The sequence below is a fragment of the Leuciscus leuciscus genome, assembly GCF_965113295.1.
Source record: "Leuciscus leuciscus genome assembly, chromosome: 13".
NCBI lineage: Eukaryota > Metazoa > Chordata > Actinopteri > Cypriniformes > Leuciscidae > Leuciscus > Leuciscus leuciscus.
In genome coordinates, this window is record NC_138737.1 from 19,010,531 (window position 1) to 19,035,647 (window position 25,117).

Genomic DNA, 25,117 nt, shown 5'->3' on the forward strand with positions numbered 1-25,117 from the left:
AGCCTACAAGGGACACGAATTGAGGTATAATTAACTTGTTGTTTAGCAACGACACAACATTTATTATTTATAAACGATTAGCTATAATTTCTATATGTCAATAGATTATTTCGAGAGACAATAAAAGGACTTGACGGTCAGGTTGATGTTCTCAAACTTAGCCATAGAGAAGTATTGTTACACGAGAAGTAAAATTAAGAATTCCTTGTTTTTTGTGGTAAATATAGAAAAGGCACTTTTGATTTTGTTGTAAAAAACTAAACATGCATACCTGACAACCACACCCTCCAAAAGGAACACACAGACGCACGCACGCACACACACACACACACACACACACACACACACACACACACACACACACACACACACACACACACACACACACACACATAATACTAAGGCCACCATGTGTTGGGTGACCTGCTACTTTCATATGAGCTCAAAAAGCACCTGCCCTTTTTCGAGCACCTGCCCTTTTGCCCCTTGGTGCCCAAAGTGCCCTTTTGTCAAAGCAAAATTTCCTCTCCTTTTTTTGTAATTAAAGGCCCTTTTGTGGATGCCTGCCCAATCTAACTATTAGTAAAATGAACAAATAATAATTTAGCCGTAAATAAAATGACCCACATGATGACCTTTCACTGACGAACTCAACCGGGACGATTCCTCACGCTGCACGCGCATTTTTTAATTTTAATTTCCCTACTACCAGAGGACATCTTCAACTCTGCGGCTGCTGGTAAGTGGTGTTTCATTCTCAGCGAAGTGCTTTTGATGTTTGTTTTCTTATTATTATTATTTTTCAAGAACGACGTGAAGAGAGCATGCATAAATGTTGTTTATATTGCTGTGTGTAGGCTGTAGAAGTAACGTTAGCTTGCTGTTTAGGGAGATAAGTTTCACGGGCGTCGAGGGGTCTGGTCTTTTTATGTTATTTATACTTTAAACTATTATTATTATTATTACAATATTTATTTAAAAAACGTAGAGTGCCTTAAAAATGATCACAACACTGGTAAGGCTTACCAGTATCTTATGTTTTGTGTGCAGCAGCCTCTGAACATCTCCTCTAGCAGCCTGGGCAGAGTCTGCAGCTTTACAGCAGGTCAGTGAACTAGTGAGCCAGTTCCAAACACTGTCAGCAATCTTTACATCTTGTCATGGTCACATACAAATTGTTTAATCAGCTAATATATCTCCTATATGTTTGTTTTAATGTCTACAGTCTCAGATCAGCTCCAGCAGTATCATCATCTTCATCAGTATCATCAGCAGCAGCAAAGGCAGCAAACTCACTTAAGGACTTTAGTAAGCATTTACCAGAACAGGTATCACATTAATGTTAAAAATATTGTAAAGTATTAATTGCTGTATTTTTTTCTGTTTGCTTTGTTTTTATTTTCATTGTATAAATGCAACTCTTGTATTTTTGTAAATCAGTTTATGCCATGAAAGTAGCCACAGATGCTGACATGGCATTAAATAAAACTGTACTGTACTGTACGAAACATGGGCCACGTTGATTTTGTCCTACACAGTTTACAGCCGTTCTTTATTATTCTGTATAACAGAGAAGAAAAATACATCAGGTTCGGACAATTTAAGATACTTCAGTTTCTAATCCCAGAGTTATTAATAGGTGCACATACTTTGTTTTTGTTTTTTTATTTTTAAACGTAAAATTGGTCTTTTCTGTTCTGTTTCTTTTTCAAAACTGCATCAATGCATTTGCTGCCGTATCGATACAGAATCATCCATATTGATATATTGCTGTATTGATATTTTGAGCACAGCCCTATTTAAAGCCTTGTTCCATGTGCCCCCTTTTATACTTTGAGCACCTGCCCCTCCAGAGGTCTCTGCACGGCCCTGACTTGCTTGGTTCTCAAGTAAAACACACGTGTACACAGATTAGTGATAATGCTGAAATGTGTAGCCTATTTCTCAACTAAAACTAGAAACAACAACTAAATGCACTGTTTTCAAATTACAGTAATATTTTTTACAAAATTAAATATTGACATCTTTGCAAACTTGTTATTTGTCTCAATAATAAATTAGTAAAAAATCAATTTAATATTTGCCAGTGCCCTTACCGTCTAACAGGTAGACCTAGGACATATACCAATATTGAATAAAGTTATCAAACAGTCTGCACTGCATAAATTATAAATTAAATATATACTAATCCTTATTAAAGCTAAAAAAAAATGTTTAGTCAAGAGCAGTGAGTAATTTTCTCTGTTCTTTTTGTTCTTTGATTAACTTTACTGACAGAAAGCTTAATTTGCTGCTGTCTCTTTAAGACGAGCCGCTGCTGACAGAGACGCTGATCTCACACATGACTCGTTCTCTCACAACTCTTCACGTTCATTATAAAACTTATCTTATGTTATGAAGATATTCGACAAAAAACTGACATTTTGGCATAATTGTGTGTGTTATTGTAAGTTCAAGCACGAAAGAGAACTGTATTCTGGCGTGCTGTCTGTGCGCACGATAGGCTACTGGCGCGTCTTTCTGTGTGTGTGTGTGTGTGTGTGTGTGTGTGTGTGTGTGTGTGCGTGTGAACTGTCACACTTTTGTCTTGTCGCACATGAATTGTTTAAAAGCATTTGCATGAATATAACAGCGGGATCATTACATTATAATGTAATATACACTTTTTAAAAATTCTGATTGGATAATTATCAAGATCGAGGCCAAGCCTTGTGTATACTATTTTTATGTAGAGCAAAAAAAAAACAAAAAAAACGATCACAGAGGGGCCCCTGGGCACGTGCCCAGATTTCCCATATGGTAGATCCTGCCCTGGGTGTGATCAATCTCAAGTTCTTTCTCTAGTGGTCCATCATCTGTGCCCTGGCTTTTGGTGGGACATTTGTCCATCTTGGAGGCTGAGGAGAAATTTCTGCAAGAACCTGTGATTGACATATGGTACTGCAAGGATCCTTGCCATTATTTACAAATTATAATTTTTTCTACCACTTTCCAACTTTTGCTTAAAAAAAAAAAAAAAAAAAAAAATCAGTGCCACTCTGTGACTGACCACTCGGTGAGTTTCACGTCTTTGTAAACGAAAGTTTAATGCGTTTTAGGAAGGATTGTTCCAGTGCACCTATGCAGCCATTGTGGAGGTGGGGGGGTGCTACCACAGAAACCGAAAATTCTCGGGCCAGCAGCATGTGTCCAAATTTCAATCTTAACCGTTGTATTTCATCAGAAACGATCTGAAAACAGGGCTTTAAGTGTAAAATACCGAACTTGTCCTTTAAACAAAAGAAAACCGTCTTATTCTAGCTTCATGCATTCCTTTTTTTTTATCAACACTTGAATGTGGGTGTTTCATTAAAAAAAGCAAAAAAAAATTTTTTGCAAAAAGCTGAGAAAATTGCGTTTTTGTCAAAGATTAGCCTACTACTATTGATATTCAGAACGATGATCAAAACATAGATGCCATAGATTGAGTCCATCTACACCTCACAGTCCTATAGCTCGTCCTGGGTCAACAATTCATTTGGTAACGTTATAGGCAGTTTTTATATGCTGTTTGATGTTGATGATTGTTATTTTACATATTATGCATCTACTTACCATATACTGCTGCTTACATAGGCTATAGTGGTAGGCAAGTTGTCCTAGAAAGCCGCTGTCATGCAGAGCTGGCTCCGTCCCTGAATAAACCCTCATCTGCCTGTAGCCTTGGTAATCCTGAAGATATTGATTTAGTTTGTTCAGGTGTGTTTGACTAGGGTTGAAGCTAAACCATGCAGGACAGCGGCTCTCTCCAGGACCGAACTTGCCTACCCCTACTTGTTACTGCTTTTTCTTCTCCTGTGTTTTGAGCAGGAGATTCTGTAATCTTTCAGAATATGTGTCATAGCGCCCCTTACCGTATAACAGTGAAAACACGGAAAGCCGGAAAGTCCCGCAATTGCGGGGAAAGAGTTAACAGTTCTTACACATTTTGCTTTTGCTCCAGTATGCCATTTGTGTTTGTTCACAGCAGGCTACAGCTGTTTAGACCATCTGTCTTTAATCAAAAGTTTTCCATAACTGTAAAGCCACTCGTCTTTGCTCTACAGCAGGGTTTCTCAAACTCGGTCCTGGAGGGCCACTGTCCTGCACCGTTTAGCTCCAACCCTGATCAAACACACCTAGCTGTGAGTTTCTAGTGATCCTGAAGACATTGATTAGCTTGCTCAGGTGTGTTTGATCAGGGTTGGAGCTAAACTGTGCAGGACAGTGGCCCCCCAGGACCGAGTTTGAGGAACCCTGCTCTACAGTGTTGCTCAGTCACATGCCACTTTCATATGAGCTCAAAAAGGTGATGGGAGTGTATGATATATGCCTTGCGCTCAAGCGCACGCATAAAGCTTGCTGCAAAGCACTGGCAATAAGTAGTATTTTTAAAAAATATATATTTTTGATATAAAAAAAAGTCTCAGATTTACAATTCCATTTTACATACCGTAATCTGTATCATGTAAAATGGCATTTTCGGTTTTTGGCTGAAAGAGAAAAAAGGCTGAAAATATGAACCGAAAATAATCTAACAATTCTGACTTCTTTTAATATATGAACTCCTGTGGGAAACACTGAATCATAATATAATTTTTTTGACCAAATCATGCTGCCCTAAAGAAGGCATTTTGAATGTTACTTAAAAACAATAGCCTACTCTTTGTCTCCTTTATATGAAGAGGCAGTAGAGAGGAAGGGGCTGGTACCACAGGGAAAGACTCTGGGGATGGCAAATCCAAAGTAGGTCCAGGGGGAGCTCCTAGTGAAGTGTGGACTGGTGCAGTCATTAATGGAGTGCATCCTTGAACAAAATAACTTTTTATAGCTTTTGACGTAATCACTTACAAATTGAAAAAAAAAAAGTTTTTTCACAGGGTTACCCTTTTTTAAAAGTGTTAGAGTTTCCACAAGAACACTCTTAATCTCTTTTAATTAGGCCAAAATGTGTTGATTGAATCCAATGTCATTCCTTGTCCTTGTCGATGTTGTTGCCACCTTGCTTGATTCCTAGAATTGTGAAAATGTACTCAACATCAGGCCATCCAAGATGTAGATGAGTTTGTTTCATCATTGTAACAGATTTGGAGAAATTCAGCATTACGTCATTTACTCACCAATGGATCCTCTGCAGTGAATGGGTGGTGTGAAAATAAGAGTCCTGTGAGAACTTTAATAGTAGCTTTAATAAGAATCAATGTATAATTTATACAGTGAAGTCTTTGTAGTGTTTTATTTTTATATTTGTTCATTTTATTTATTTATTGAATGCAACTATTAAATACACCTACTGTTACTGAAAAAAATAAAGCAATGTTTATTTTATTTGTATATTATGTTGTGTATATGTAATGTGTATATCTTTGTTCTATTTGTTCTATCTTTGTTGTTTTTCTTAGTAACAAAGAAAATAATGACAAATATTTTTATCTTCACCACTTGGCCTAAATTTCTGCCATTCTTTTTTTATTTTATATTTTGTTATCTTGTAAGGCTTTGTTTTTTAAATAGGGACATTAGTTTGGCTGTAATGCTCAGTCACTTGCAAAATAGTAAAATAAACATGAAAAAGAATCGTGATATAATCGTGAATTTCCTGAAAAAAAAATATCGCCCACCCCTAGGTTAATATAAAAAAAGGGTGCGACCAAATTGTAAGTCGGTGAGACCAACCGAGACAGTTGAGACCAGTGGGAGGAATGAATCTAGAGCCCTGATATATGTAACTTTGTTGAATTAATCTTATACTGCTGCAGAAAGGATCTGGCTCTTATCCTTTTGACGTTCTTTGCAGAAACTTGTTTACTGACTGACTGTAGATAAAAGAGAATTATACCTTCATCTGGGTCTAAGCAACAATAGATTATCAGGTCTCGACATTATATATTGTCATGTACTTGAAACAAGTAAATCGGTCAATCACTTTACTGAGTAAAAGAGTTGCTTGTCCAGAAAAAAAGGATTTTTGTGTTATATATTTTAATATAATTTATTCAGAAGCAATATTCTCATCCATGTTCTATTAGCTTTGACAAATGTAAATCTGCATTTTTGTGATTTACCCAGAGGACATTGCTTATTACCTTTAAACATATAGGAAGCCCTGTTAGCTGGTTTTATTATTATGTAATATAGTGCATATACATTTAGCAAAATACTCCTTGTTTTCCAGCTAACAAATATGCTGTGGTAAAAAAAAAAAACATACTTTTTTTTTAAATTAACATGCTGTGGTTATTAAATGGCATTCCTGAAGTAAATGTAACAATACGTAACATTGTTTACAATCTGTATTATTGACCTTTTTAACCCACTTTCCTTCATCAGTAGCGCTTTTTCATTCTTGCTTTTGCAGCACATAAAGGCCAATTTTTGTAATAGCTCCATGCTACACTCTCAGAAAAAAAGGTACAAAAGCTGTCACTGTGGTGCAAAAGTGTACCTTTTGAAAAGGTACCGCCACAGTGACAGCTTTTGTACCTTTTTTTCTGAGAGTGTACTAAACAAAATTTAGTTTAAGTTTAATTCAAGCACTTTCAAGGACCTGTATTTGTTTTCAAAGACTGTCCAAGCTTTGAATACATGTGTCTGAAATTCAAGTACTTTCAAACGGTTTAATTCAAGTCAAGTCACCTTTATTTAATAGCTATTAAGATAAAATATAGCCTATGTCTTTTATACTTGGCAAAAATGTTATGATTCAGTTGACTCGTTCAATAGATCTCACTTACCTTGATCTAAAACAACATTCCTGATCAAAATTCAAGCTTCTCTGTTGACTGAGATATTAATCAAAATATATTTTAGATGCTCATGATTCCACAAGCAGCCATTATCGAAGCCAAGCGCAAAGAAGACAACAAACCATGCCAACATGTCTGGGAATGTCAGACCAACTGCAAACAATGAGCAATTAAAGACATTTTAAGATGATTTTAGGCAAAATGGGTGACTGATCATACAGTCACTTAAAATATGATTGAATGGTTTATCACTTTCAACCAATAGGTGGCGTAATTACGAAATTGATGTGGTGTGGTCAGAGTGTGGTGACAACAACACATACAAAGTTTGGTGCCAATATTCCAAGGAGCTGCAGAGATAAAGCATCAGTCATTTTGGCATCATGCCTCAACTTTGTCGCTGGCTGCGGTATACGAAAAAGTTAACATCTATCGACACGAAATCCATAACTTTTTTTCAGCGGACAAATGGTCTAGGTGGAGTTAAAAAAAGTATGTATTGAATGAAAATCAAGATGGCGGACAGGAAGTTTGACCAAATATGGCAAACTTGGTATCTATGTGTCATGGTTGTTAGATCCACTGTCTATCTCTCTCGTCTTGTGTGTGTGTGGTGTTCGTACTGAAGGCTTGTTCGACTTCATGCAGCTCTGCGCAGACCAATTGGCGGCTGACTTGAAGCAGTGCATGTCGGTTAGAAATTTTGTCTGACTTGATACAGCGCCGATGCCACGTGACTGTGACGTATGCCATCATAGTACCGCGAGAGCGATTCGAGAGTAGCATGAGAACTCAGCCAGCGCAGATTCTCAAGAGCGGCTCCACTGGGCTGCACGAGCTCTGATGACGACACAGCTGTTCCACGATTGGCCAGAGCCACCGCATGACAACGATTACCTGTGTTTCGTGTTTATTCGAACACCTTAGTTCCTCTAAAGCTCACAAATCATGCAGTTTTTTATAACAGTAAACACTCTTTTCATGTAGTTGTGATGTTATATTGTGTCATGTTTAAATTAAAACTGATTAAAAAACATAGACTCCACTTCATTGATAGCTTATGTTGAACTTTATTCTTGTTCAAACAGACGCTGTATGAAGCTGTACATAAAGTATTGAATGAAAATGTCTCTGAAACATCTGTGTATTATTTGGCAAATATTGCATTTATTTCACTTCAGCTGTGGTAAAGTATGCAAACACCATGTGAGCGGTCACTACGGGAACCAGAAAGTGTCCGACTTCACGTCTCCGTTTGCAGCTCCTCCCCGCCTGCACGCGGCTACTCTCGCCGATCGGTTACATCCAGCCGGCAGCCGCAGCCGATGTGGAACACACCTTGGGTGTTTCGTGTGGGCGTTTCCGCTGATTACCTGATTCCCTCATCAGCGCCAGCTGCATTCCATCAGCCAGCCTATTTAATGCCTTGTCTTTCATCTTGTGTTTGTCAGATCGTTGTTGGAGTTTCCCCGTGTCATTACCTGTTTTCCTTGTGTGTTCTCTCGTCTGCTTTTGAGTACTACGTGCCGGGCTGGATTCCTGTTTCTAGTTCCTTCGTGGATTCTACACTCTGATCATCACTCATCATTCCGGGTTGCCCATCGAAGTCCCTGCTGTCACCACTATCCTGCTGTCAGTGGTGTTGGACTTTGAGTTGCTATTTTCCAATTATTTTTCTTGCATCTTGCATCCGCGTATACTTTATGTAACACTATGTTCTTGGTGTTACCCAGGAGATCTATTAAGACCAGTTTCATTGCAATAGGCTAATTTATTAACAAATGTATTAGCATTTTGGGAAATTTCCTTATAACTTTTGACCAAAAGGTGGCGCTACCCCGAAACATTTAGAGTACTTTCAGGGCATGGTGCCAAAGACACATACAGAGTTTCGTAATGGTACACGAATGCATTCGTAAAGTGTAGAATTTAATATCATGATATTATATTGTTATTACTGGGAATTTCCTTGTTTTGTTCTTTTATAGCACCACCAAGTGGTGCAGTTCCACCACCTTTTTTGTGTGTTCTCAGAGTGCCCCCATACATAAGCTTGTGGAATTTGGGGAAAATATCTCATTTCGTTTAGGAGTTATAGACATTTATATGCATGAACACATAAAAATGACCCACGTCTGACTTTGATTGGATTTTTTTGCCACTTACTATCAATATTTTTACATCTGAGCATTACTATAGCCAGCGACCTATGTTTTAGAATTCTTGCGGTTTTGAAGATATTTGCAAATGTTTTTTAAGCGCCAAATCACACCGCTACTCGAAACCTAGCATGTTTGGTATCGTTGGACTCAGCAAGGATTCAGGAACCTAAGTAGAGATGACTCCCGTTAACCACACCCAGAGTTATAAGCCTTTGAAAATTACATTTTAACACTAGGTGGTGCTAGTTTGAAACTTCTCAGGCTCATTGAGGGCATCGTACTGATGACCCATACCCAGTTTTGTAAAAAATTCAAATTCATGTAACAAAATTCAAAATGGCCGACACCTAAAATGGTCGATACGGAAAAATTGGATATCAGTCGACTCGGCATGATGCCCTGAATCTAACAAGACCACTTTTATGATTTTTTTAAAAAACGTTCAGGAGTTTTAAGCCAAAATAGCCTTTTTTCGTATCTTCGGACCAGTAGGTGGTGCTGCGCCGAAACGCAGCATGTCTCCTCAGGTCATGGTTGTGATGGCATGTACCAAGTTTGGTCTGAATACGATAAAGCGCTGCGAAGATACAGCCTTGCGTCTGTTTTTGCAAGCGCTATATGTAAAATGAAGTTTTATGTAACAAAATTCGGGAGGAACACGTTCAGGTAATCAACCAATCAGCACAAGAGGAGGCCGGTATAAATGAAGCCTTTCCTCACCTCTGTCTCATGACAAGTTTCACAGCATCCCTCCACACCCCATCACCTCACTCTCGGCTGGTTTCTATCCCAGTAAAAGGGGGAGTACTCTGGGTTCGGGCCAAATTCCCAGCTCGGAGCCCTCCCCCGGACAGCATGCCAAATACGCTTAAAATACTACATCTGGTTTCATGTACGTGTGAACTCGTGAAATTAGTTTGTGCGGTATTCGAGAACAGTTTGACGAATCGACATGAATTCCATTACTTTTTGCCGACATGGTCTGAAAATTAAATTGGTTTAATTTTAGTTAAAAAAAGTAGGTTTTTCGGAGAATTCAAAATGACGTCAATCAAATCATCTTGAGCTAAGGAATCAGAGGAAAATATACATTTTGTTTCTAGCCCTTACGGTTCAAAAGTTATTAGCATAAACATGAGTGAAATTTTGGACAGTTGGTGGTGCAAGAGGGATTGAGTTAGAGACTCCAAACTTGCTATGGTGACAGTTCAGACTGTCCTCTTTCAGTGTGCCGAATTTCATAACTTTCCCGCAAGCGGTTCTATGGGCTGCCATATACTTCAAGAGCGGAAGAAGAAGAAACGGAAGAAGAGGAATAATAAGAACGCCAACGATTTCAATAGGTGCCTACGCACTTTCAGTCCTTGGCCCCGAATTACATAAATTTTATGCATTTAGCAGATGTTTATCCAAAGTGACTTACATTGCAATCAAGGTACATTTACATTACTAGTAGTGCAAAAATGCCTTGAACACATTTTCTGCCTAATTCCCAGAAAAAAAGAGGAGTGTCATAAACTATTATGTTTAATGTAAAATTGAATAAAATATTGTTTAATTTTAGTTGTTCAAAGAAACTTGGATTGGGCTTTGTGATTTTACTTGGAGTTTGGGACTTTTTTCCCATTATCAAACCATGTTTTTTTAAACAAAACTATGAATGACCAGATGAGTTGAAAATACTGATCAAACAACCCCAAGTGTGTTCAAGGTTGTTAATTCCATAGTGACTGAACAAGCTTAACAAGAATGAATTCAACAGATTCAACAATAGATTGTGTTTGACATGCTATGGGCTTGATCACCTCAAGTAGATATGTTGTTTTGTTTGGTTTGGTTTTTGCTCGGTTGATGCAATCAAGCATTCTCTTCATTTTCCATTGTACATGTTAGATCCGACTTACTCCTGGGCAACACTCCGATCCGAGTTCAAGTCCTGGTTAGTCCTTTACTGTTCTCACCCTCCCTCTCCGTCACTTTGCTTTCTATCAATTTTTTCTACAGTCCAATATAAGAAAAACAACAACAACCAAAAAAATAAATAAAAATAATATAACAGTTGGCATCGATTCATTATATTGGCTGTTGAATGACCTAATGATCTTCCCTCCCTACCATAAAAAAAAGAGACTACTGTTATTTAATACATTTGAATCTTTAAATTGGATGTGACATGAATATGCACAATATAATGAACATTAACAGAAAAGATGCACTGGGGCAGAGAAGCGGCTGGGTCTCTTGCAAGGTGCTTCTATTTTAACATTATTGTCTGCATCCGTTCCCTTCAAATGGACACAACTAGTAATTAATGAATTGGATTAGAATGAACTACTTAACACTAGTCATGCTCAGGATTGTTGTGTAACTGTACCAGTGTGAAGAAGGACTCAGTAGCAGAGTTTGGGAGCAGGTTGTAATCGGATGCAGAAGTTCCTTCACCCAAACTCATCTTCTGGAACACTTCGGTCTGATCATCAATGAAAGATGATGGTCTTAAAGGCAGAGGTCAGCCCAAAACCTGAGGTGACAGTTAGCATGAGTTCTCGGCCACACGGCCACACTCACACGCACCACACATACACACAGAGCGAGAACAAGCCAGTGCATTCATGAACCGCAACACATAGAGAATGAACAAGCTTAACAAGAATGAATTCATCAGACAATAGATTGTGTTTGACAGGTTATGGGCTTGATCGCCGCAAGTGATATGGTGTTTTGTTTGGTTTTTGCTCTGTTGATGCAATCAAGCTTTTGTAAAAAGTAAAGCAAGTTGAGTTCCCTGAAAAGGATGGATCTGTAATACGATAGAAAGCACGTTTAACCTGAGCTACCCAACAGGCTCAGCCAATGCTGATAATCTGTGGGAAAGTCTATTCTGAACTTCTGTTTGGGGATTTTCATCAATGAAAGATGATGGTCTTAACACCCTTAAAGGCAGAGGCCAGCCCAAAACCTAAGGTGACAGTGAGCATGAGTTTGCTGGAAACCTGGTTTATGTTCCCCAAAGAATCTTTCAGTAAACAGTTCGTAAAATAACCATTCTTTCTTAGTGTAAACAACATTTTAATGATCTAAAGAAATTTATTTTTTTTTCAACTTAAAGAACCTTCTGTGCAATTGAAAGTTTTCATAGATGTAAATTTTCTTTCTGGAACCACAGATGCCTTTATTTTTAAGAGTGTAGGGATCTGCTGGAAGCCGGGGGTCTGACTGTGAGCAGTGGTCTGAGTCTGAAAACTGGGGAAGAACAATATTTTCTTCTTGGGCAGATAAATGGCATTTTTCTAGACTGAGTTAATATTGGGGGAAATCAGCAGAATTCTCTTGAATGGATTTAAATACAAAGGTTAAATATAAGGGTAAAATGAAGAATCCTGCTTGAGACTCTTGAACCTTGATGGGCTTGATGATCTCACACTGAAGTGAAAAAGGTAAATGTAATTTGATACTGATTTCTACATGGCAGGGTTTTTGCACGCCATAATAAACAACAAAATTAAAGACAAAAAAAAAAGACACATTTTTTGAACAATTTCCACCAATGACCACATTATTCTCTGCCCTGAAATGAGAATTAATGAGCACCACAGGGTAAATTAAAAAATATATGACAAACAAATATAAAACATACAGAAAGTAAAACAAAATATACATGTCAAAGTCACAGACAAGTCATGAGTTGTTTGTAGCTCTAAATATTCAGGAAACACAGTCCCCATAACATCACAGCTTAAATGCAATAAGTAACACTTAAATGTGAAATAAAAGCTCCCCCACTTACTAGGATTCTGTAGACCATATCACAATGATAAAGATATTACAGGATTTTGGCATGCAAGTGTGAAATAAGTCAAACCATTCAAAATTTTTTTGTTTCATTAAGCATATATTTCCATAAAGACAAAACACCAAACACAAAAAGTATCGAGTTAGTAAAAGGTCTATAGGTTCATATTATAGACCATACAAAGATTCAGTGACATCATATTGTGAGAACTGAGCAGAACAGTCAAACATCCAAACTCCTCCATGAGCAGAGGACATAGATACAGAAATATATGTGAACTTTCAGATGGTAAGGTAACCATAAATCCAAAAACAAAAACAAAAAAACAAAGAGGAGGTAGCAACCACAGTAATTTGTTGTAAAACTTGTTGAGAACATAGTTCAGTCAGTCAGAGCTGAAATGGTTGCTTGCGTGATGTAAAACCTGTGAAAGCAGCATTCCATCTATTGTCTTAATCATATGTTGTAGTTGTTTTGGCTCTTGTGGTTAGCCAAAGGTACTATTAAAATATTTAAAGCCTGATTCAACTTTTTCAAGATAAGTGATTCACTGTTTTTTAGTTGTCATGTCATGTTGATGTCATGCCTCAAAACATGTATACTGATACTGAAGTGACACAAAAACCTGTGAGTTAGTCCAAACCATCCATGCATGTTTCAGAAATCTTACAGGATATCAAACAAATTATAATCTTCTTTTGCAATTTGCAATATACAAAGCATTCTACACTTCATATTCAGTGCCTTAATATCACATTTAAGGAGGAATAAGTCTCATTCCTGTGCCTTATAAAAATTTGTGACTGTGCAAAATACTAGACTTTGCAAAGAACTTTACAATTTATACACACCTTTTGATGTATCCCATTTAAAGAAAGAAAGAAATAACCAAAAATAATAATACACTGAAGTTTTAGATAATGTGAATACTGAACAACCACTCAAAACATCATTGTTGTTTCCCCAAAGAATACATTATCCACCATTCAACCCATCATCTGCTCTGACCAGAACAGTTGCTTCCCTTCAGTCTCCCGGGACTTTATTTTACAACATTATGTCTATAAAACCTAAACAGCATCCATACAGTACCTATATAGTTTCTGGGTCCCGCCCACTTTATGATGTCAAGACATCACACATTTTTTTCTCCATAGGTAAATCTGCTACAGAACCTTGAGTTGAACTACACCAAGTTAACACTGGCACTTATTTACTGATACCCATGTGACATTACATTTATTGATCCACATTTGCCACTTAAATTACATTGTGTGACAATTCCCTTTATGTAACAAAGGTCAATTCATTGTTACAAGCATCATTTTTATCAAATAATGTACTCGTAAATATTAAAGTGCCCCTATTATTTTTCAAATATTACCTTTCATGTAGTGTGTAATATAGCTGTTTGTTAATGTAAAAGGTCTGCAAAGTTTTAAAGATCAAAGTGCATGACAAATAAAGTTATTGTCTCCTAAAAGAAAGAAACGATTCTGAACTGCTGAAACGAGTCTTCAGCAATTCCAGTCTCACTTCCTGCTACAAACCTATGTAACAATGAAACAATTTTGCATAAAGCATAACGCTGAGGAAGCCTCCGGAGCTGAAATTCAGATATGATAATAGGCATTTAATTTCTATCTAATCACTATCTATCTGTGCTGGTACACCAATCAGAAGAGACTGGGATGTCTGACCAATCAGAGCAATGTAGGCTCGTTGAAAGGAGGAGTTAGTGAGAAGAAATCTTCGAATAAATCATTTTCAGACTCTTTAAGAAATAAGGTGTATACTATGAGAAAGTTAAAGTGTTTAACCTTAATCCAGGAGACGTCCAAAACAAAATAAGAAACCTTTAAAATAGCATAATAGGGGCACTTTAAACAAATCTTTATTTTACCCACAGGATGTCTCTACAGTGCATCTATTTTTTTATTTCCTCTTCTGTCATTAATATTTGATGTATGTAGTAGACAAGTTATATGCCTTTGCTCATTGTCCAGGGATTTCACTTTTGCTCTATCATCTAACATAAATGGAACATAATTCTAGGAGATTTAACGATACAAAGGTCATAATTTTGGCACTTAATCACATGAAGACATTATATAACTATTAGACAAAGTTATTTTATACATGTCATTTACAACATTTCACATGTACCTTAGGTTTGACAGGTAAAACTAACAATAAGGTTTCAATTTGTTAACAGCAGTTATATATTACTGTATAAAAAATAAATAATAATTATTATGAACAAACATGAATTAACAATGAATAGTATATTTATAAACAAACAATAACCTAGATGAATATCTATTGTTGTTTATTGTTAGTTCATGAAACCTAATGCACTAACTGATGTTAACAAATTGAACCTTAGGTTACACTTTATTTTAAGGTGTCATTGTTTCAGTGAAAATATACATTTAATTACTGAGTAATATTAATTAACTATATGTACTTACTATAGGGTTAGGGATAGAATTTGGGTTTGGTTTAGGGTTAGTTGCATATAATTATGCATAATTTAAAGTTATTACTATAGTAATTACATGTAACGTTTACAAGGACACTGTAAAATAAAGTGTTACAAAACCTTAATGTAAAGCGGTACAGCTAAACTCAAGACAAGACCATCCTCTCGATACAGCCGTGTCTACAATGTTTGAATGAATTTTGGACTTTTTCACCAGATACAGCTGCCACATTTCCAAATATGTTAGGCCTTTCAGTCTTAACATGAACATCACCTTTGCACAAACTCTTCTACTCTAATGTCTTTCTCCACTTTCCCACAAAGTGTTTCCCACTTTCCAAAAAGCAGCTATTCAAAGGACATGAGGTTTGCTGGTATCTGTGGAAAACAATGTGATATTCTTTGAATTGCTTGTTAATTACACAACTTTTTTTATTTTTATTACGAGAACACGCTTACCTGCGGTCTTGTACTCCTGCAAGCCTCGGCTAGATGTCTGTGCCAGATAATCGCAGAGAAACGTGATCCAGTCTGGAACTTGTAAACATTACCTGATACCACAGAATAAAACAAATGAACTTGCATGAGTTTATTCAAATGAAGATGTGTGGCATTGCAAATCTGCCATTTATAGAGCCAAAAAGTCATTTCTTGAATACAACGTACATTGTAGCAACGACTCATTTCTTTCGTGGAAGATAATTCATCACTTTTGTGTATATTCTATGTGTGATTGCTGTGCAAGTTTCCTCCCCAGACTAAAATGCATGTTTGAGCTGTTTTAACTGAAAGCAACATGCACTGACATATCATAAAGTGGAGTGGCCAAGGGGTACGTGGAGATCCCCCCGGTGGAAAGCGCGGTTGTGATGCAATTGTGTCCACAAAGCGCTGCAGCCTGACGGGTTATTCGCGTCTCCCATCCAAAGCCTATAAATTCTCGCCTGTGCTTCCGGCCAAGGCTTTCAGAGCCGCTGGACATGTCGCCTCCACCCTGCAAGCCATGGCAGGGTCAAGGCACTCAAAGAGCTGTACGAGGATAGTTCTGACTCTGGGTCAGGTACTGCGCACAGTGACGGACCTCGCCCTACGTGCAACGGAAGTCACTGCGCGGTTCCTTGTGCAGACTGTTCACACTTGTGGTCCAGGAACGCCATCTATGGCTGAACCTGGCAGATATGAGGGAGAACGACAAATATCAATTTCTCTGCTCCCCGATCTCCCAGGCTGGCCTCTTTGGCGACGCGGTCGAGACCTTCGCCCAGCAGTTCTCGGCTGGACAGATGTAGACGGAGGCCATTAAGCACGTCCTGCCCCGGCGGCCAGCTGCTGTCTCCCCCAGCCACTGGCTGCAGCTCCCCTCCTGCTTGTTACCGAGGGCGCCCTAGCGGCTTCCACCTCCGCTCCCGCACGGCCACATCAGCAGCCTCATGGAGACAGCCGCAGGATAGCGGCACAGCCCCTGCCAGATCCTCCAAGCGTCAGGCCAAGCAGTGCTCCTGAGACGGGAGACCTAATGATGGAGGGAACAGCTCTTCAGAAGATGGTTACCACACCACTCCTGGTGAAGAATCTTTTGTTGAGTTTAATTTCTGTTCTCCTAAATTCTCAAAAAAAAGAGCAGAGTCCTCTATCTCTGAGTCCCAAGAGGGTGCGGTCGGCAGTGTGCAACGCCACGCCTTGCACTTTCATATCTCTTTTCTATCGCCAGCTGGCAACAGTATGCGGTTCGAGGACCGCTGTGGTCCCTCTGACCCCGCTTGTATGACCTCTGGAGGCCTGGCTAGCGCTTCCCAGACAGTCTTGCTGGCTCATTCGGCCCATCAGACTCGGCTTTGCGATTTAGTTCGCCTGGTGTCCCAAGTTCAGGGGCATCCAGTTCACCTCAGTGCTGAACAAGGATGCTTCTGTCCTGCCCCCTTCTAGAACAATGTGCATTTACATTAACATATTTAATGTCATGCAATTGCAGTGTTATTAGCTCACTATCTTAGCCTTTTGAGGTAAACGGATAATATCAGTGATTCTTTTTTCTTTATCAAAACACTAAAACTGGTACAGTTTTGGAGAGAAATTGGGTGTTTTTAATCTCTCTATTTAACCCATCTCATGGTGTGTGATGCTGAACTCTCGTATGAGTTTCTAAAGGTTTTTGAATTCTTTGCACTGTTCCAAACATTTATATTTTATGTGCAACAACAGCATGCGCAGGCTCAGTGGCCTTAAACCTAATTTTCAATCTTTTTTTTATTTTTTTAAACAATACTATTTTTTAAAATGGTAATAGTGTACTGAGAATAACTCTTTCATCGTCTCATCTCTGTACTAGTCTTTACATGTTGTTTTGATGCATTTTAAAAAGATGGATGATAGATAGCTTCAATCTTTCTGACAAACAACAAAAGATAATGTAAATTACAGTATGTACAATGTTTTCTAAACTGTACAGTGTTTACTATAAGGGGGTAGAATCCGCAGCTCAGTACTCACTACTCATGAGTAATTTAAAATAAGTTACTTTTTTACTCTTACACAAGTCGTTTTTTTTTGGACAAGTACTTTTTACTCTACTCAAACTTCATTTTTTGGAATGTAATGATACTTTTACTTGAGTATATTTTTTCAGTACTCTTTCCCCCACTGCAATCATCAGATCTAAACATCGATGGAACTTCATGGAAAAGTATAGAGTGCAAAAGCACAACCACATTTTTACTAACATTTGTATGTAGTATGAAGCAATAAAAAATAATAATAATAATAAATAAATAAAACTTGCGGTAACATTTTACAATAAGATCTCATTTGTTAACATTAGGTAATGTATTAACCAACATGAACTAACAATGAGCAATACATTTATTACTGTATTTATTAATATTTGTTAATGTTAGTAAATAAAAATACAGTCGTGCATTGTTTGTTCATATTAGTTCACAGTGCATTAACTAAGGTTAACAAATACAACAGTAAATTTCAAAAATGTATAACTAAGATTAATAAATGCTGTACAACTATTGTACATTCTTAATTCTTGTTAACTAAAGAAGTTAACTAATGTTAACTAATAAAAAAACGTTATATTTTTGAAGAATTATATTTTAAGTGACACGTATTAAATGTTCTTTAGTGACTGGACGAGTAAAAGTACCTCTTTCAGGATCAGTGAGCTGGAAAATATTTGGATGTTCAGGGTTTTCTGGCAGCACCACAATCCAACCTGTCAGCGTGATCTTTTTACATGGCCTGGATTTATACTTGAGATAAAAAGCCACAAAGAGGTTATGCAAAGAAGTTCATTTAAGCGTAAACTTAAGTTTAAATTTGAAGAAGTAACACTGATAATTCCCTGAATTGTTTTCCAAATGCAGTTAGGTTGAACATAACTTATTTAAATTACGTTCTTAAAGCTGAAGTGTGTAAATTAAATAATGACTGTTTTCAAACTTCCCCGTCTACCATTGGTCGTGTCAAACAGACAAACCCCTTCCCAAATTAATTAAATCAGTTCAGTTAAAATAATTATTCTTTTTTTAATTAGCATGATAATAGGCTACATATTAATTATTTGACAATGTAAAGTCTAAATAATGGCTTAGATGTCACCTCATACAGTTGTGGTCAGAATAATTGGCACCCCTGGTAAATATAATCAAAGATGGCTGTAAACATTTATCTGCATTGTTTATCCTTTTGAACTTTCATTCAAAAAAAATAAATAAAAAATGCACAAAAATCTAGCCTTTCACTGAAGTGAAAGAATTGAAAGTGGGGGGGAAATCACATTATGAAATAAATGTTTTTCTCCAAAACACATTGGCCATAATTATTGGCACCCCAAGATTTTTTTATGAGTAAAATATCTCTAAAGTATATTCCCATTAATACTTACATTTTTTTAACACACCAGGGTGACTAGGAACATACAATTTTCTAGCTATGACCTAGCTATGACTCCACAGAAGTATAAATATGAGGAAACACAAAGGCCAAATTCCCTAAATCATTCATCACACTGAGTAAACCCAAAGAATATAGTTCTGATGTGCAGCAAAAGATTGTTGAGCTTCACAAAATAGAAAGTGTCTGTAAGAAAATAGCTAAAGCATTGAAAATCTCCATTTCCACCAACAGGGCAATAATTAAGAAGTTCCAATCAACTAAAGATGTTACGAATCTGCCAGGAAGAGGACGTGTGTCTATATTGTCTTAATGCACAGTGAGGAGGAAAGTATGAGTGGCCAAAGACTCTAAAAGGATCACAGATGGAGAATTGTAGAGATAAGTTGAGTCTTGGGGGTCAAAAAGCCTAAAAAAATAAATAAACAATCTCTACATCACCACATTTTGTTTGGGAGGGTTTCAAGAAAAATCCCCCTCGCTCTTCCAAAAAAAAAAAATCCAGCATATTCAGTTGTCAGACACGACTGGAACTTCAAATGGGACCAGCTTCTATTGTCAGATGAAACAAAAGAAAGAGCTTTTTGGCAGCAAACACACCAGATGGGTTTGGTGCAAACAGGGATAAAAAGTATCCCATGCCTCTGGTTAAATATATTGCTGAATCTTTCATGTTGTGGGCCAATTTTTTTTGCTGGAGGTCCTGGACATCTTGTTCAGATACATGGCATCATGGATTCTAGCAAATACCAACAGATAAAAAAACAAAACTGACCACTTCTGCTAGAAATGTTATAATGGGCCGTGGTTGGATCTTCCATCAGGACAACGGTCCAAAACAAACATAAAATCAACACAAAAATGTGTCACTGAGCACAAAATGAAGCTTCTGCCATGACCATCCCAGTCCCCAGACCTGAACCCTATAGAAGATGAGTGGGCTGAACTGAGGAGTAGAAGCACAACATGGATCTGGGAATCTGGAGAGATTCTGTATGGGGAAATGGTCTTTGTTCTCTTGTCAGATGTTCTCCAAACTCATCAGAGCTGTTATCTTGGCAAAAGGTTGCAAAAAGTATTTTAAAAGGGTGCCAATAACTATGGCCAACGTGTTTTGGAGAAAAGCATTTATTTCATAATGTGATTTACCCCCCACTTTCAATTTTTTTACTTCAATGAAAGGCTAGATTTTTGCGATTTTTTTGAATGAAAGATCAAAAGGATAACCAATGCAGATATATTTTTACAGCATCTTTGATCATATTTACCAGGGGTGCTAATAATTCAGACCACAACTGTAAACAAAGCTCTTAATAACATATTACTCTAAATTGTAATGTAGATGCATGCATTTTCTGTTAAGCTGCTTTGAAACAATATGTATTTTAAAAAGCGCTATACAAATAAATGTGAATTGAACTGAACTGAATCGAATTGAACTGAATTGAATGTTTTCTCACTGGATTGAAGGAATAATTAATCACTTACATGTCTTCGCTCATTCGCTCTTAGAGCTTTAGAACCAAAATAGATGAGAATGGAGCCGGATAAGACAATCCAGTAGCGCTTCCAGGATGAAAGCTGGGGTAAAGAAAACAAGAGTGCAAATCCACTTAAGAGACAGATTAAGTTCTCTTCTCTATTAGCTCTAACAGACATGACTATTTTATTGACCGTTTATTGAACTTTCTGGACAGGTATGATCACTGCATCCTTAAAATGTAACCCAATAAGTGTCATGTTTTCTTGGACATTAAATCTGGCAAATGACAGGATAGAGACAGAGCGCATTTAGGCCACGCCCACACCGGGGGGGGAAACAAACCAACCGTCCCCATTGACTTTGCATTGCGAGAGGCTGCCTCCTTGTCATTTCTTGCTTCTAACAAAAGACAGAAAAATGCCTAAAAGCTGCTGTGTGACAAGGTGTACAGCAAACAAGCTAAAAAAACCCAGAAATAAGTTTTTAAAAGAGTGTTTAGGACATAAAAGTGGATACAGGCAGTTGAGACAGAGCGTCACGTGTCTCATTACTATGAGAACTAACGTACACCCGCTGGAGGAGACCGTAATCGGCAACACAGGATAGTTTATCTTACAGAAATATAAAATATAAAACTGACATTCGGATATTTGACTCACCAGTGACCAAATGTTTAACTTTTACTGCACACGTAGTGTATTTTTAGTGCATACTGAGTGTCAGGATCCCACAATTTACCCATTCGTTCCAGCCTGTATCCACTTTTATGTCCTCAAACGCTCGTTTTTTGGGGTCGACAGCTTATGAAAACTTATTTCTGGGTTTCTTAGCTTGTTTGCTGTACACCTTGTCACATAGCAGCTTTTAGGCATTATTCTGTCTTTTGTTAGAAGCAAGAAATGACAAGGAGGAAGCCTCTCGCAATGCAAAGTCAATGGAGACAGTTGGTTTGTTTTCCCCCTTGGTGGGCGTGGTAAATATAATCAAATATAATTATGACGCGTTGCGCTCTGTCTCTATAGTCTACCCAAACATTTATTGTAAATGTAGATGTTGAACATTATGTTGAAAGTGCCCGAAATGACCAGTTTCAAATTTCAGTTCCTGTTTCAGTCTTTTCATGTCAAGATCAGGTGTAACCAGGCTCATTCAGATTTGGCAAAACATTCTGTGTGCAATTATAAAAGACATTTGGGCAACGCCTTATGCACACAAACAAGATTAAGCATTCAAAAGCATTAATTCATTCAACTATTTTAAAAGACTGGAATAACACCAGCACACACAAGCAATCCTTTTAATAGTTAATTTCATTTAAAAATGTAAACACAACAGGTATGAAATATCAGAAAGAGAAAAAAACTGTTAATGAGAAGACGGGCATATAGGACTGCTGCAGCTTAGTGAATAAATATATTTAGCCCATTTATTATTCAGAATGCACAGTTGGAAAGAAAATATATTTATAGGAACATTTCAGCAGGCTCAAGATCATTAATACAGAGATCCTTATTCATTGTTTTAATCAATTGGCAGCCATAAAACATAGTGCTAATCTGCATTCTCATTGTATGTAGGTGCGCTGAACGCTCTTCCCGGAAACTCACGATATGTACAGTACTAACTAGAACGCGGAAGTAGTTGTGCAAGTAGTCCATTGGGATATGGGATAAAAATACCTGGTCATGTTTTATCTGTAAAAATTGTACAGATAAATTTGACTGCACACTTACAGTTGGTTTTTTACCCTCCTTCATCAGTGTCTTTCTCCGCAGGGGTCCTTCAATGGTTATGCTGCTCAAAGAACTGCATTCATAGCTGGATACGGACCCTGGGGTGCTGATGAGGAAGTAAGAGGATCATATTTACCTCACAGTTTGCCCAGGCATGATGTAATGAGGTTATGTAAATCATTTGCAAAAAAGGCAGCTGTACACGAAAAACCTGTTTTATTTGAATACTTAAAAAGACAGTAGTATGAATTTGAGTTGTGTGCTTATGGACACACAATTAACAGCTACAAGGTTTCCTACCTATAAATATAACTTCTGCTTCTAGGAGAGTTACAGATTGGGACTCGCCAGTTTGGACCAAGTGTTGCGTACATACGGCCTCTGAAAGTGATCAGGAGGAGGGATGTGTTTTTCATTTGTATTAAGCAAATAGTCACAGATAAATAAACACGTTGACAGCTGACATTCTGAACATTGCTACGTAAAACAGCAAACGTGTAGAACTTTAAGAGGGAAAAAGGACAAAATATACACACACACACTTGAATATGTGGTTTATGGGGACTCTTAATGGTATTTATACTGTACAAACTGTATATTGTATCTCTTACCCCTAAACCATCCATCATAGAAAACTTTTGGCATTTTTTGGATAAAAAAACAAAACAAAAAAACATATAGTATGTGCCCTCGTGAACCATGATTATGTTGTAATTATGTTGTAAATAATATCATTATACACATTTGCGTCCTCAAAACCATATATATAAGAACACAGACATACATACATACAGACACACACACACACACACACACACACACACACACACACACACACACACACACACACACACACACACACACACACACACACACACACACACACACACACACACACACACACACACAACAAAACAGAAAACACTAATTGCAATCTATATTATATTCTATTCTAATGAATAATAATGATGTGTAATTAGCCTTACCTCTCAACAGTACTTGATAATTCATCACTAAAAGAGCTCTCTCTACTGCCTGCAGAGGGACAGAGAAAAGATGTATGTCAAGAAAAAACTAACTCATTATCTTTTTTTTTTTTTTTTTTTTATAAATTCATGAAAGGTGGTAACAGAAAAATAAAATAAAAATCAACAATGGAGATGACAGGTCTATTTAAGAATAAGTGAATGTTAAGTTTTCAAAAGGCAAAAACCCACTGCACAAAATCTTGAACACCACTCCCATCTAGTGGTGAAAAAGACAAACACAATTCCAACACAGCAGTAATATTTGATGGTGGTAATGGTGGAACACTCCTAAATTAGGACACATAAATCCTTGCACTAATCCTGTGTTAGTGGAACAAAGACTGAGATGTGTACAATAGGAATAAACTGCAGTACCCAGTGAGATGCCGTTGGTAAATACTGAATCATGTGTGTGGTTTCTGACAGGACTGTGAGACTCTAAGAAGCTGTCATCCAGTAGGTGTCGAGCCTTTTCTTTTGCAGGGAATGTCGTACTTTTACTCTCCACTACACCAAACTGGCACATCATACTGTGACGAGACGGGTGAAGTGAAACAGAGAGAGGCAGTCAGATTAAGAAATGTGTTCCCTTGTGAAAAAGCTGTGCAGTTGTATTGAATGTGTACTTGCAGATAATATAATACTAATGAAATAAATGGCCACTTAAGTGTACTCGAAGAGAGTACACTTTTATGACCATGTTTCTTTACACACTTAAGTACTTGTAAAAAAAGTGCACTTTGTAAAAATGTCAAAATAAAAGTTTTACTTTAAAATTATTTTAAATCTGTTTTACTCTTTGTCATTCTTTAAAAAAATACACTTATTTTGATGTGTTGACTAACATACTAAAACACATGCAAGGTACTTGATTATAGGTTTAATTGTAGTGTGTTATTCAATATTACATTTAAAGTTAACATATTTGAAAAGCACTAAAATGCAACTTAATTTATATTACCAAAAATGCTCATCAGTACCTTCATTAGTAAACTTAAACCATATTTCCAAAGAAAATAGAACTGTGAAATTACATTTAAAGATGTGCATAAGTGGATAAAAAAGCACACTACAGTTGAGCAAATTGCATTTATTATAAATTTAAAATATAATACATTATTTCTTATTTCATCATTCCTGTAATAAGTACTCTTTTTAAAACGATGCTAAATTTTAAAAAGGTTAAAGGCAACTGCTCTTTATCTCCATTTTGGAGCAAAGTTATTTTCTTTTTTATTTATTTTAATTCCTTGTGCTGTGATTGGTAAACTTTTCACACAATGTACTGTGATACTTACTTATTCCCCAGACTGTGGCTCTTTCTGTGTCGGGCAGGGGGTGGTGTTGGGAGGTGGGCAACCACTGATGTATCAGGACAGGTCGGTCGTCGGTTATACCGACTGAGGTTATACACTTCTGAGGGTCCTGTACACACACATGCACACACACGTTTTCATGTTTTATGGGGACTTTCCATAGACATAATGATTTTTATACTGTACAAACTGTAAATTCTATCCCCTAACCATAAACCTAACCATCACAGAAAACGTACTGCATTTTCATAATTTAGTGTGATTTATAAGCTGTTTTCCTCATGAGGACCAAAACATTTCCCCACAAGATCAAAGATTTCTGGCACTACCGTCTTTGTGGGATCATTTTGTTCCCATAATGTAGGGCACACCTGAACACACACACACACACACACACACACACACGCATCCTCACATGCACGCACTCCCGCACACACGCACGTACACACACACACA

The 25,117-nt window shown here is 37.3% G+C and overlaps 1 protein-coding gene across 1 annotated transcript in view; it reads right to left on the reverse strand.

Annotated features, from left to right (window-relative positions):
• Window positions 1–14,141: 14,141 nt before the first annotated feature.
• The window catches only part of ralgps1 (Ral GEF with PH domain and SH3 binding motif 1), a 108,492-nt gene continuing 97,516 nt past the window's right edge, over window positions 14,142–25,117 (reverse strand). The window contains exons 13-21 of the mRNA XM_082187988.1: window positions 24,644–24,770; window positions 23,721–23,875; window positions 23,304–23,352; window positions 22,618–22,698; window positions 22,318–22,423; window positions 20,590–20,682; window positions 18,353–18,458; window positions 15,661–15,752; window positions 14,142–15,579 (exon numbers count right to left, since the gene is read on the reverse strand). Coding sequence (XP_082044114.1) covers window positions 15,550–15,579; window positions 15,661–15,752; window positions 18,353–18,458; window positions 20,590–20,682; window positions 22,318–22,423; window positions 22,618–22,698; window positions 23,304–23,352; window positions 23,721–23,875; window positions 24,644–24,770 — 839 coding nt within the window. The 3' untranslated portion in view covers window positions 14,142–15,549. The remainder of the gene's footprint in view (window positions 15,580–15,660; window positions 15,753–18,352; window positions 18,459–20,589; window positions 20,683–22,317; window positions 22,424–22,617; window positions 22,699–23,303; window positions 23,353–23,720; window positions 23,876–24,643; window positions 24,771–25,117) is intronic.